The 11,490-nt window shown below is 44.2% G+C and overlaps 1 protein-coding gene across 2 annotated transcripts; it reads right to left on the bottom strand.

Annotated features, from left to right (window-relative positions):
- Positions 1-1,009: 1,009 nt before the first annotated feature.
- On the bottom strand, positions 1,010-11,451 carry MAIP1 (matrix AAA peptidase interacting protein 1). Of its 2 annotated transcripts, none has more exons than XM_077830433.1 (5): positions 11,005-11,451; positions 7,053-7,124; positions 4,945-5,071; positions 3,148-3,298; positions 1,010-1,286 (listed from the first exon to the last, which is right to left on the bottom strand). In XM_077830433.1, the coding sequence occupies exons 1-5, from the start codon at positions 11,335-11,337 to the stop codon at positions 1,208-1,210; spliced, it is 762 nt and encodes a 253-aa protein (XP_077686559.1). In that variant the 5' UTR covers positions 11,338-11,451; the 3' UTR covers positions 1,010-1,207. The 2 variants fall into 2 exon arrangements, with proteins under 2 accessions (XP_077686559.1, XP_077686558.1); XM_077830432.1 differs by lacking the exon at positions 1,010-1,286 and adding an exon at positions 1,307-1,511.
- Positions 11,452-11,490: the final 39 nt, after the last annotated feature.

Genomic DNA, 11,490 nt, shown 5'->3' with positions numbered 1-11,490 from the left:
AAGAGAAGTTGGTCCAATAAAGGATATTACCTCAGCCACCTTGTCTTTCTCCTATCCTGGGACAGACATGGCTACAACAACATTGCATACAGTAATAATACTTGGCACTTAACACCTTCAAAATGCTGTATCCTGAGTTAATCCTCAGAACACCTCTTGTGAGGTAGATTAATAGCACCCCTCCTTTTACAGAGGAAGTCAGATGCTCCTGCCGGGAATTCCTACTGAACTCAATGAAAGTTACAGCTACTTAGAGCAGGGTTGAATTCGGCCCAGAGATATTAAAGGCAGATTATAACCAAGCTACAATGCAAATCTGTGGCAGAGTTGACAGTGAAATTCAAGAGCTTCTGGTTCACAATGCCCCAGTGTTTTTAATTATTTTCGGTTTTTTTGATGGCAAGCCTTCCAGTTTGCCAGGGCTTGATTTGACACAGCGCCCCAGCTTCAACTTTAGTTTCATGTTTTGGATTAAGTTTTGTTCCAAATACCCAAATTTGGAACTGTCCAGGTTCTTCAGTCTGAAGGAATTTTGTCACTTCCGTTACTTAATCAGAATACCAAAACAATTTTTCTGTATCACTTTCATAGTAGAATGTTATATGTCTGTGACAGCTTAGACTGGAGTTAAGAATGTACGCTTTTTAGAATCTAGTTTTAATTTTCTTGACTTCCAATTCATTAATTCAAGACTGGAATTATGCAAATATATTGCTGTCGTCAAACTAGCTAGGAAGTGTATATAACTGTACCCACCTCCTTCAAACATTCTATTTTAACTACTGTACATTATATCTTTGGGGAAATACCCATAATAAATTAAGTGGTATTATTCAGAAGGGTTGCCAGTTACAACTGCATCTTTTGTTTTATACATATTGTATCCTATTAGTACCAAGATTTCTTCTGAGAATGTAACAGATCAATATGTCTGTAACTCTGGCCTGTAACCCAATTACTATGCAAATGTCTCTGATAACTATTACAAATTAAATTTGTATTTCGTAGCTTCAGAGACTCATGGAAAAGGCTTTACTGTTATGCTTTCAGAGAAATATACTGTTTAGGATAAATTCAAAAGTATTTTGGGAATTAAAAAATACAAAATTAATCCTTAAAAGAGATCGTTGTGGGGAGACCAAAAAAGCTGGACACTTGGTATGCCAGAGGATTTATAAGGGTCCATAAAAGTCATTGTACAAGAAATTTATTCTAATAGCTTTGGATGCTCAATCCGTGTAATAGTCCAGTCTGCCTTCACTCCTTGTGTAAATTCCCTTCGGAACCTAGGAAAAGCAGCACAAATAAGTTGTTAAAGCTCACGTAATCCTTTAAAGAGCTCCTAATGCTATTGAGAAAACTTGGCAAAATACTTTCCTTAGTTATTCTGTTATCATTTTCTCTATCTCTTCCCTCGTCCTTCGACCTTATGAAAGCCAGGTGTTTTATAAGAGATCATTAGATGCCACCGCTCAGTCCCCATATGGAGAATTGTGACATCAAAGCTATTTCTGCAACAAGAGAGTGATCCAAAGCCTACTGACGTCAACGGAAAGGCTTTCCTGACTTCAGTTGGGCTTTGGCTCAGGCCAAGTGAGGAATAAAACAACAACAAGAGCAGAGGAAGTCTTAAGTACCCCATTTTTTTTCATGCTAATACCCTCAAAATTCTAGAAAATGATCTATAGGAAAATTAGTTACTAAATTAAGGGTTTCATTTTTCCATGAGGCATCAGCAAATCAATATGGTGAACTAGGTACTTTTTATCCAGAGATATTTGGTTTAGGCATTAAAAAAAAAAAATCACGGAATAATAAAGTTAGTAGATCTTTTTAGAGATTAGACCAGATATACCAAAAAAACTAAGCGTAGGATTGAATCCTTCTACACATTTGAATTCTACAGTTGTTCGAAAGAATGTTAACAGCCACCCCAAATTTTAAAAGCTTTCCCCCTTTAATGCTAGAACCTTTGAGCACCTGCATTTCCAAGTTGGTAAGGTTTTTTCATAGGTATTTTATGTGAAGCCATCAGTTTCTAGTGTGTTAACACAGCATTTGTATGCCTAAATCACACACAGAACAGCAAGGGCAGTAGAAGTGTAATCCATATTATCCTTCAAGTGTGTTCCAATCCTGGCCTGGGCAGAACCATCCCTAGACACCTAGCTTTGATGGGTGATGGGTGCTTTGAAGTCTATCTACCCATTTGTTCCTTGACCTCTGTGGAGGGGCCAGAAAGCGTGCCAATTTCAGATGATTTATTTGGACACCTGGCCACTTGGAACTGAGACAACTCACAAGCTTTCCCCCAAGGAGTCAGGACCCTCAAAGAAAGCAGACAAGACTCTAAGATATGTGATAAATATGGTCAAGAGATGAACATAGGTGCTCTTCAAGTGGTTTTTATTTGTATTTTCTCTGGACCTGGAGGCTGTGTAGTTTCTCCTCTCTGAGAAAGAGTTTAGAAGAGAGCCAGCCTATCATAACTTAGGCAAAAATATGCCATCTCCCCTCCACTTTTTACAGTTTTGAAGAATATTTTCAATCGTTTTGCCAAGACTGCAAATATTTTTTATCTCTCAGACATTAGCACATTTTATAACCAGTGTTTTATATGCACATTCCTATGAAAATACATCCACTTGACCAGTGAGCACTCAGAGGATTTAGATCAGATCTATGTGAATTATTCAAAACACCAGATGATGTTTGCGTTGTTCTAACTTGCTTCAGAAAGCGTTCAGTTAAATCTTTCATCTTCTCAAGCCAACTGCAATGCTGACTCCTTTGCAGGAGGGTGGTGTTACAGCAACAGCACAAAGCAGGCTGATTGGATTGGCAGCACTGTTTGATTTGGTGCACAAAACTGGGACTGAGGACTGACATGGGCCTCTTTCCAAAAAGGGGGGGGATAAGGAGGGATCAGAAAGTTTGCGACATGCTAGTAGATTCATAGAGTGTAGTAGCATTAGTCTGAAGTTAAGAAACAAAGCTGTAATGTGACAACCTTAAGGTGATTTTGTTTTAAAAAACCTCACACCCCAAGAGTTGCTCCCCAGAATAAAAGTTGGGTTGAATGAGGAAACTCTTATGCTGAAGGCCAAGATAAATACAAGAAGGAAAAAAAGAGATAGGGAGACTTACTCATAGTTTGCTGTTAGAAGACGTTTAGTTTCTTTCACAGTTTCATCTCCAAATACAATCTGGAAAACTTTGGTTCCATCTGGAGCCTCATCAGGGAGGTCAGTGCTAGTTAGATACCAGAAGCGCATCAGGATACTAACAAACTTTCTTCCTGTTAGAAAGAAAACTAAGCCATAAGACAACATTCAGGAATTTTGCATATACCTCAGCAGTCTAATATTTTTTACTTGCAAGCCACTAAACATTTTACTAAAACTCTAAAGAAGCAAGTGGCTACAGCCTAAGAGGAAGCACAAAAGAAGAAGGAAAAGGAAGTGATACTTAAAGTAATTCACCCTAAAGCCATCTTCATAAGGTTTGGCAGGAGTAAAAACAAAACATCATACTTTCTATAGAGAGGTGTGTAAGTCAGCAGGAGTTATTCCTGTCACTATATATGATCACATTATATGGAAGGCTGGCATATTCCATATTATAGAATGACCATTATTGTGACTGAAAAGATACTTAGGGTGACAGGGAATGAGATGTGGAGAAGTAGGATTATTAAAACAATAGAATAAGAGAAGTTCAATGTATTAGATAGCCTGAAATAAAGAGGTATGGATGGATGAGACCAAGGTTAGGTTCAGAAAAAGAAGCATCTCAGCTGTATTTTGTAATGAGCCAAGCACACATTGTTGGCATTTAACAAAATAAAGCAGACAGTTGCTAGTTTAAAAAATAATATAATAATATTATCTATATCTCTATATCTATCAAGGTGTCCTGGAGCCATGTGGAGAAACTGTCACACAGTGTGGTATGAGATTATTCCCACTCCACTTCTCTATGCTAAATATGCTCAGCCAGCATGGGGGGAAATTATGCCTATGCTGCTGCTCCAGCATACAGCACTTAGTGGTACAATAGGAAAACAGTAAAGAGTGACTCAGACCATGTCCATTTCATGCTGCAGCTGCTGCATCCACACCACCACCACAGAAGCAAACTTTCAGGAGGCAATAGGTAGGAATGGAACAGACAGGACGGGAGACAGACAATGAAGGGGAACGAATTACAAAGTCAGTTGCAACATGAAGACAGAAAAATTCAGAGGTTTTGCAGATAAACTTTAAAAATTGGTCTTCAATTTGATCCCTCATTTTCCATGCCAGCAGGAGTTTGGAGCACTGCAGAGGCAGTGCTCAGCCCACATGGGAAAAGACAGACCGTACGTCACCTTTCTGGCTCGGGCTGACAGAAGCAGCAGCACTAACAAGCGCCAAAGAAAGTCATATCCAGCCATTCTCCATCAGAAGAATGTCTGCCACAAGGCAAGATTTTTGGCAGGAGCATAGGGTGGGGAGAAGAGGGGGAATAAAAGAAAGGAGAGAGACCAGAAGAAGAAAAGAATCTATAAGAGAAGGGGCAGGAGTACACACGTTGGGAGTCATTATGTTTTTATAGCACATACAACACTTTAAGGCCTAGCACTCTGCATACAGTAACCTGTGAGGGGACTTTTTTTTTCCCTGAGAAGTGAGTAGGGAGAAATGAATGGAAAGTGTATAAAATCCCTGTGAAGGAGAATAAGAAAAATTTGAACAGGCATCAAGGTGGTATAATGACTCATATTACTAATGATAGTTTATAGTGAGATAAAATAAGTACATAAAGAGAGATCTTTAAACGTTACTTCTAGGAATGAGAAATAGGACTCTAACACCTTTGTAACTAGAAAAGCTGTAAAAAGCAAAACCATGACAACAGGTTCGCTATCTATGCTAGGTGAATGTTTTAGAATTCCATACATACCACTGTCATCGTAGTAAATACCAACATCTCCTGGTGTTGTATACATTATTTCATCCATGTCAGCAGCCAGGGCATTCCTGTGGTTTTCAGACAATGAAGAAAGCTTCTCCTCCAACACCTGAAGTACCTGAATTTAGAGAAATTGTAGCTACAGTTCACTAGATAATTGAAACCACTGATCTTGTAAACTCCATAACAATCCAGTATTAACCAGTATTACCCCAATACATATACTGAAGTATTTCTAATCCACATCGCTGTAAGATAGTCTATTAAAACAGAAATATTGTTCAGCCAAAATATATATCTATATATATCTATATATATCTATATATATATATCTATCTCCCATAGTATTTCCTTCTGTCTGAAGAATGGTTAAATGTAAAAAGTTACATCAACGCAACATTTAAATCCACAAGAGTCAGGACATGAAAAAGAATTAAAATACTCACAGTAACTTTAACTTAAATGTATTCTGTGCAATGTGTGTTAACACTCAAACTAATTAAGACAGAATATCCAAATTCTACACAAAAAGCTACATCTGAAGAACATTAACATTGCAAAGTCAAAAAGCATCAATTAAGGTTTTCCTCAAAACCTAAACTCTGCTCCCCCCCTTCCATTTAAACTTCTCTCTGCTTCCTCTTATCTATATTTAAGTTTTGTACTACACATCACTGTGGTATGCGAGTGTCCTTATCCTTTTATACATTACAGTTGTCTCTATAATTCTATATTAATTGCACTGGACCGTTGCCTCATCCAGTGCACAGGTCAGACAGGACAGTGGAACTTTGCCTTTTTTCTCTACACACCATCCTCCAAATTTGTTCACACTGCGATAGTGGCAAATTGAATGTGTCTTAAAACAAGTCCTGGATACACAGAGCCCAGGCCCTGTTCACAAATTTCCACACCACATTCACTGAGCACCATCCAACCTGCAAAAGATTATCATGATGTTCACCAACCCAGGCATCAACAACAAGAAGTCTACTAGCTGGCCCTAACTGCAATCATTGTTTCACAGTTTCAGTCTGTGCCACCTTGGGTCACACATGGCTCCTAATAATTGCTTCCCTTTCTCCTCCTTTGTGGGGTGGCTCCCCATTTCTTTCCCCTCCTCTGATTGTGGGTGTCTTCTTTTTAGTACTGGTAGAGCTTCTATGAACACCTGCTGAACCCATGGAGTTTGGGGTGGGAGGAGGAAGGGAAGATGCTCTCTTTAAAGAGCTCACTAGGAACAAGGTCACATTTCACTGCTACCTCTACTCAGAAGCAGGAGGCAAGATGGTCCATTGGCACTACACCACAGTGGTATTAGAGTTCTCTTTCCATAGGCACGAGAGGCACCAGGCAGCCCAAGCTACTGGCATACAGGAACACAAACATACACCTGAAGCAGCTCCCACATGAGACTCTTCTGGATCTGACACCCCTCTCCAGAGGTGACCACGAAAACAGTCCCAGTGGTTCAAAATTCACACTGACAATTAACACTGGTCAATTTGGCTATATCCTTGAGGCCATGATGCAAGATCGAGGTCTCCAGTTTAGAACTAGGTAGCTAAGTGGCAGTGTGACCTGCATGGGATGGGAACCAGTTAAGACTGGGGGATGCACAAGAAATGAATTATCCATTGGGCAGGTCTATGTTGCTCACCTAAAGTTTTGGCACCAGTGAATGGTACTGGTGGTCACAGTAGGAACTTCTACTCACTTGCCCCATGTGAATAGAAGTTTGCAAGTCTGACCCTGTTATCCACCCTCTTCTGCAATGATTATATTTTTTAATCCTTTTTTGATGACTCACCGGACTCTTCTGGCAGCTGCTCCATTGTCCTAATGGTAAAAGCAATTGGACAATTTTCCTTAATACAGTAACCGATCATGCCCTTATAGATAAGCTTGTCTGTCCTCCGACTAACATTCTCCTGATCTTTATTGAGAAGTTCTTCCCCAGTTGGTACTATTTGTGTTTATTAACAAGCTAAACTTCACTTTAGATGACTGAGAACCCATTGGCAGATTAAAGGGTGAGACAGAGAAATATTTTTCATTCTGTGTTGGAGATTTTAGAAAAGAAATAAAATACTCTTTACCTCTTTTGATACAAATTCCTCCATCTGATCAAGTTTACACTGAGAAAGCAGCTTTGAAACAAGAGCAAAGGCCTACAAAACATAAAAATACATGAGCAAACATTCCACTAACTCCAGGTCAGCTCATTTTCCAGTAATCAGAGAATCAGACATTAGATATAGAAAAAGACTCATTAGATCATCTAGTTCCATCACATTGGTAGGGCAGGATTGTTGCCTCCAGTATATTTTCTAGTGTCTGCTTCCATCTAGTTTTAGGGAATCCATCTACTGGGACCATGGCCACTTTGCTTACAAAATTACTCCAGACCAAAATAGATTTTTTTCCTGATGTTTACCTTACGCTTTCCCCATTCTTAGTCTTTATCCCCTTGTACCACCCTGTACAATCTCTCTCCATTCTACAATGTGACAGCTTACATGTACATGAAAGGTGTGAATGCTTTCTCAGTATTCACACCACTCATGAGTATCGACCTTTTACACATCAACAAAGGCATAGTATAATTGCCCTCCCATAAAGTTAGACTAGTTTCTACTGTCCTTCCCTAGAAGCAGCTGGAAATGGCCTTCTCCACACTACCTTTCTATTGTGACTGTGGAAAAGCTATGCTGAAGTAGCAAGTTTTATTCTTTGCTCTGAAAACAGCAAAGTCTGAGTGTTCTCACTTCCTCCAGAAAAGTGGCAAAGCCTTGGGCCGTCTGCCAAGAAAACCATCTCCCCATCTCATACATGACAGCTTCACTTTTCCTACAAAACATAACTGTCAATGGAGATCTATATCTTGGGTCCATTCCACAGGCCTTAAAGCTGAGACTTGAATATGACCTGTATTCTATGGGAAAGCCAGTACGGTGAGCAGCGGACCAGGGTGATGTGCTGTTGCTGATTTTTTTTCGCTGTGGAAACATGGTGCTGCATTCTGGACCAACTGAGTCCAGTCAGTGAGCTGCTAATACAGGGAAATGCAGTAGTCAAGTCTTCAGGTCACAAGGGCACGAATCACTGTGGACAAATCATTCTGCAGCAGTATGGGGTACATGCAGAAAAAAGCACTTTTAGCAGCCATTGCTATCCAAGTATCCAGCAGCAAGGAGTTTAGTAGAAAAGAGAGGCTATGAACCAGCTTGAGTACTTGAGAGCAGGCTCAATCAAAACAGTGATGCTACAGTGGTAGTTAGATCTTTACGATGACATATCCATCTTCCTTGGGTTCAACTTCAGCCAACTGTTTTTCATCCACATGCTGATCTCAGCTAGACAACCAGAAAGCTGAGAGATGGTTCAGTTGGCATCGGAAGTAAATGAGATATGGGGTCATGTGTGTGCTTGTGGAACTTGAGTCATCACATAGTGGCTTCATGCAGATGTTAAGTAGGATGAGGAAAGAACAGAGTTCTGTGGAACTGCACAACCGAGTACTCTGATGGCAGAGGAACATTCGTCCAGCACTACTCAGGGTGCAGCCTGAAAGGAAGGATTGGAGCCATCTCAGTGCTTTCCTTTTTACTGTTTCTATATCTTTAAAGTGGGAGAGAAGTGTGTGATCAACAGAGCTGGATTAAGACAATCTGACGTCCTAGGTAAACCCCACATGGCCCTGCCTCTGCTTGAGGGGTCGTCACAGTCTCCCACCCAACACAGACACAAGGTATCTGTGGGGGGCCACTACCTCTCCTGTTTGGAGGAATGAAGCCTCCCCTGAAACTACCTATGCCAATGGTTTTCAAACTGCGGGTCACGACCCACTACAGGGTCGTGGAATGTAAGGCACTGGGTCATGGTGGCTCTGGTCAGCATCGTCAACCAGGCCATTAAAAGTCCCGTTGGTGGTGCTGCCTGGCTAAGGCAGGCTAGTCCCTACTTGTCCTGGCTTCTCGCTGCACCCCAGAAGTGGCCAGCAGCAGGTCTGGCTCCTAGGCAGGGGGGCCACGGGGCTCCACGCACTGCCCCTGCCCCAAACACTGGCTCCACACTCCCATTTGCCAAGAACCGGCCAATGGGAGCTGGAGGGGGAGCGGTGCTTGTGGGCAAGAGCCGCACAGAGCCGCTTGTGTACCTCCGCCTAGGAGCTGGACCTTTTCTGGGGCGCAGCATGGTCCGCGGTGCCAGGAGAGGCAGGAAGCCTGCTTTAGCACCCCTGCTGCACAGCTGACTGGGAGCCACCCGAGGTAGTCCCGCGCCCCAATCCCCTGCGCACCCCCCAAACCCAGAGCCCCCTCCTGCACTCCAAATTCCTCATCCCCAGCCCAGAGTCCTGACCCCCTCCCGCACCCTCAACCCTCTACCCCAGCCCAGAGCCCGCTCCCACACCCCAAACCCTTCATCCCTAACTCCGTTGGGTCATGGGCATCAACAATTTTCGTCAACTGGGTTGCCAGAAAAAAAGTTTGAAAACCACTGACCTATGCCATACCAGAAGGAGTAGTCGTCAGCCACCACCTACCTAAATGGGTGGAGGGATGTGTGGGGAGCTCCTCCTGACACCACCCAAACAGAGCCATAAGAAGGAGGCAGAAGCAAAGGCTACCCCCATCTAAGTCTTCTGCTGAGGTGCCGTCACTGGGGGGAGGGGGTCTCAGAGAAGCAAGTTGCAGAGTTAGCATAATGAGAAAGTGGGCACATGACATTCACAGAGCTATTGTTTCAGGCTGTCGGCAGACAGCAGTTAAATTTAGGCCCCATGTTTTCAAGGTTTTCTTCACAACCATAAAAAATAGAAAAAAGATTAAAAAAAATTAAGTGTGAAAACTGAGATTCTATCATCATGCAATTCCAGGATCTGGAACAATACGGATGTGACTATGCTTTAAATCCAGCCTCAGTGATCAATGGTACCAAGTACCAGGAGAGATCCAAAATGATATATAATTCCCATTCTCTCAGTCATTTTAGCTAAACTAGTTTCTGTTGCTCTGCTCTGAGCACCCTCCATTTTATCAGTACCGTTCCAGTAATGTGGCACCTAGAACTAGGGTTTCCAATTTTGGTTGGACATATTCCTGGAGGTTTCATTTTATGACATAATATTCAATTAAAGATTAATCTTCAATTCCCGGAGACAATCCTGGAGGGCTGGCAACCCTACCCAGAACTTGAAAGCAACATTCAAAGTGCTGCTGCAATAAGAATCATACTGAATGGCCTCCTTGCCTCCCTGCTCTGCGACTGGATGCCTCTGCAGCCTGAAATTTGTCTTTTCCGTTGCCAAATTACACTGGAGCCTACTATGGCCTGCTGCATTTATGCCTAATACTGCATCACTCTCACAGATGTTTTGCAACTGTTTTAATCACTTACAATACACAGGAAAGCCTGTCAAATTTTGACTCCTCCTTTAAGGGGATAAACCACAATTTATATGGTGTCACTGTCACAGCAATAATATCCCTCCCACAGGGGTCTCACTACTGGGACAATATGAACACACAGTTCATCCCAGTTGAACAAAATACCTGTCCCCAGAGCCAATGGGCAGCAGTATTTAGCGGAGAAAGGAGGAAAGAGAGAGCTCAGCAGGAAGAGAAGAAGCAGAGGGGAGTATGTAGGAAGCAGTGAGGAATAAGGTCCAGGGTGGCCAGGTATGCCAAGGGGAAGAGTGGGGGTGGGCCCCATAATGGAGGTGACAGGAAGGAGGTAAGGGGTTTCACTGCATACACAGTGTGTGTGGGGAAGGGCTCCTTGCATGATCGCACACAGGTCAAGGCGGTGAACAGGCCTCCCCGCCTACATAACTGGGGCACACGGGGAGTCCCAGGCAAGGGTAAGGGGGGGATAACGGACCACCCTCCTACAGAGCCCCACAGACACAGCGGCGGGGGAGGGGGAGTAACGGCCCCCACACACAGACGCGGGGGCGGGGGGGTAACGATCCCCACACACAGACGCGGGGGCGGGGGGGTAACGGCCCCCCCGACACATTGGTTGGAGACGCGGCGGCCCCGCAGTCACCTGCTTGGCCCCCTGGGTGAACTCCTCGACGCTGAACTCCTGGTCGAAGTAGGCCCGGATGAGGAAGCAGTAGAGTCTGGTGCGGACCCAGATGAAGGGGTTGGGGATCCCCACCACCACCACGCTCCGGCCGCCGCCCGCCCCCGGCGGTCCCCGCCGCCGGCTCGGCTCGCCGCTGGCGCAGAAGCGCGCGGGGGGCCGGGCGCCGGTCAGGGCAGCCGGGCCCCGCGGCTCCAGCTCGGCCCGGCCGGGTCTGACAGTCGCCGCCAGGAGGTGAGCGGAGAAGGCGCGGACCGGCCCAGGGCAGCGCCGGAGCCTGCTGGGCAGCGCCATCTTAGCGAGCCGCCCCGCCCCGCGCCGCGCCGCCCCGCTTGGTGCGCGGGGAAAGGGGCCTGCCTGGGAAACGGGCCAGATCAAGCCGGGCGCCCCGCGTGCTCCGGCCCTCCCGGAAGGACCGCTCCCTGGCGGGAGGCAGGCCCCGAGCGC

This window comes from Eretmochelys imbricata, chromosome 11, assembly GCF_965152235.1.
Source record: "Eretmochelys imbricata isolate rEreImb1 chromosome 11, rEreImb1.hap1, whole genome shotgun sequence".
NCBI lineage: Eukaryota > Metazoa > Chordata > Testudines > Cheloniidae > Eretmochelys > Eretmochelys imbricata.
Note: the sequence above shows the minus strand (reverse complement) of the source record. Positions and strands in the feature narration are given on the sequence as shown.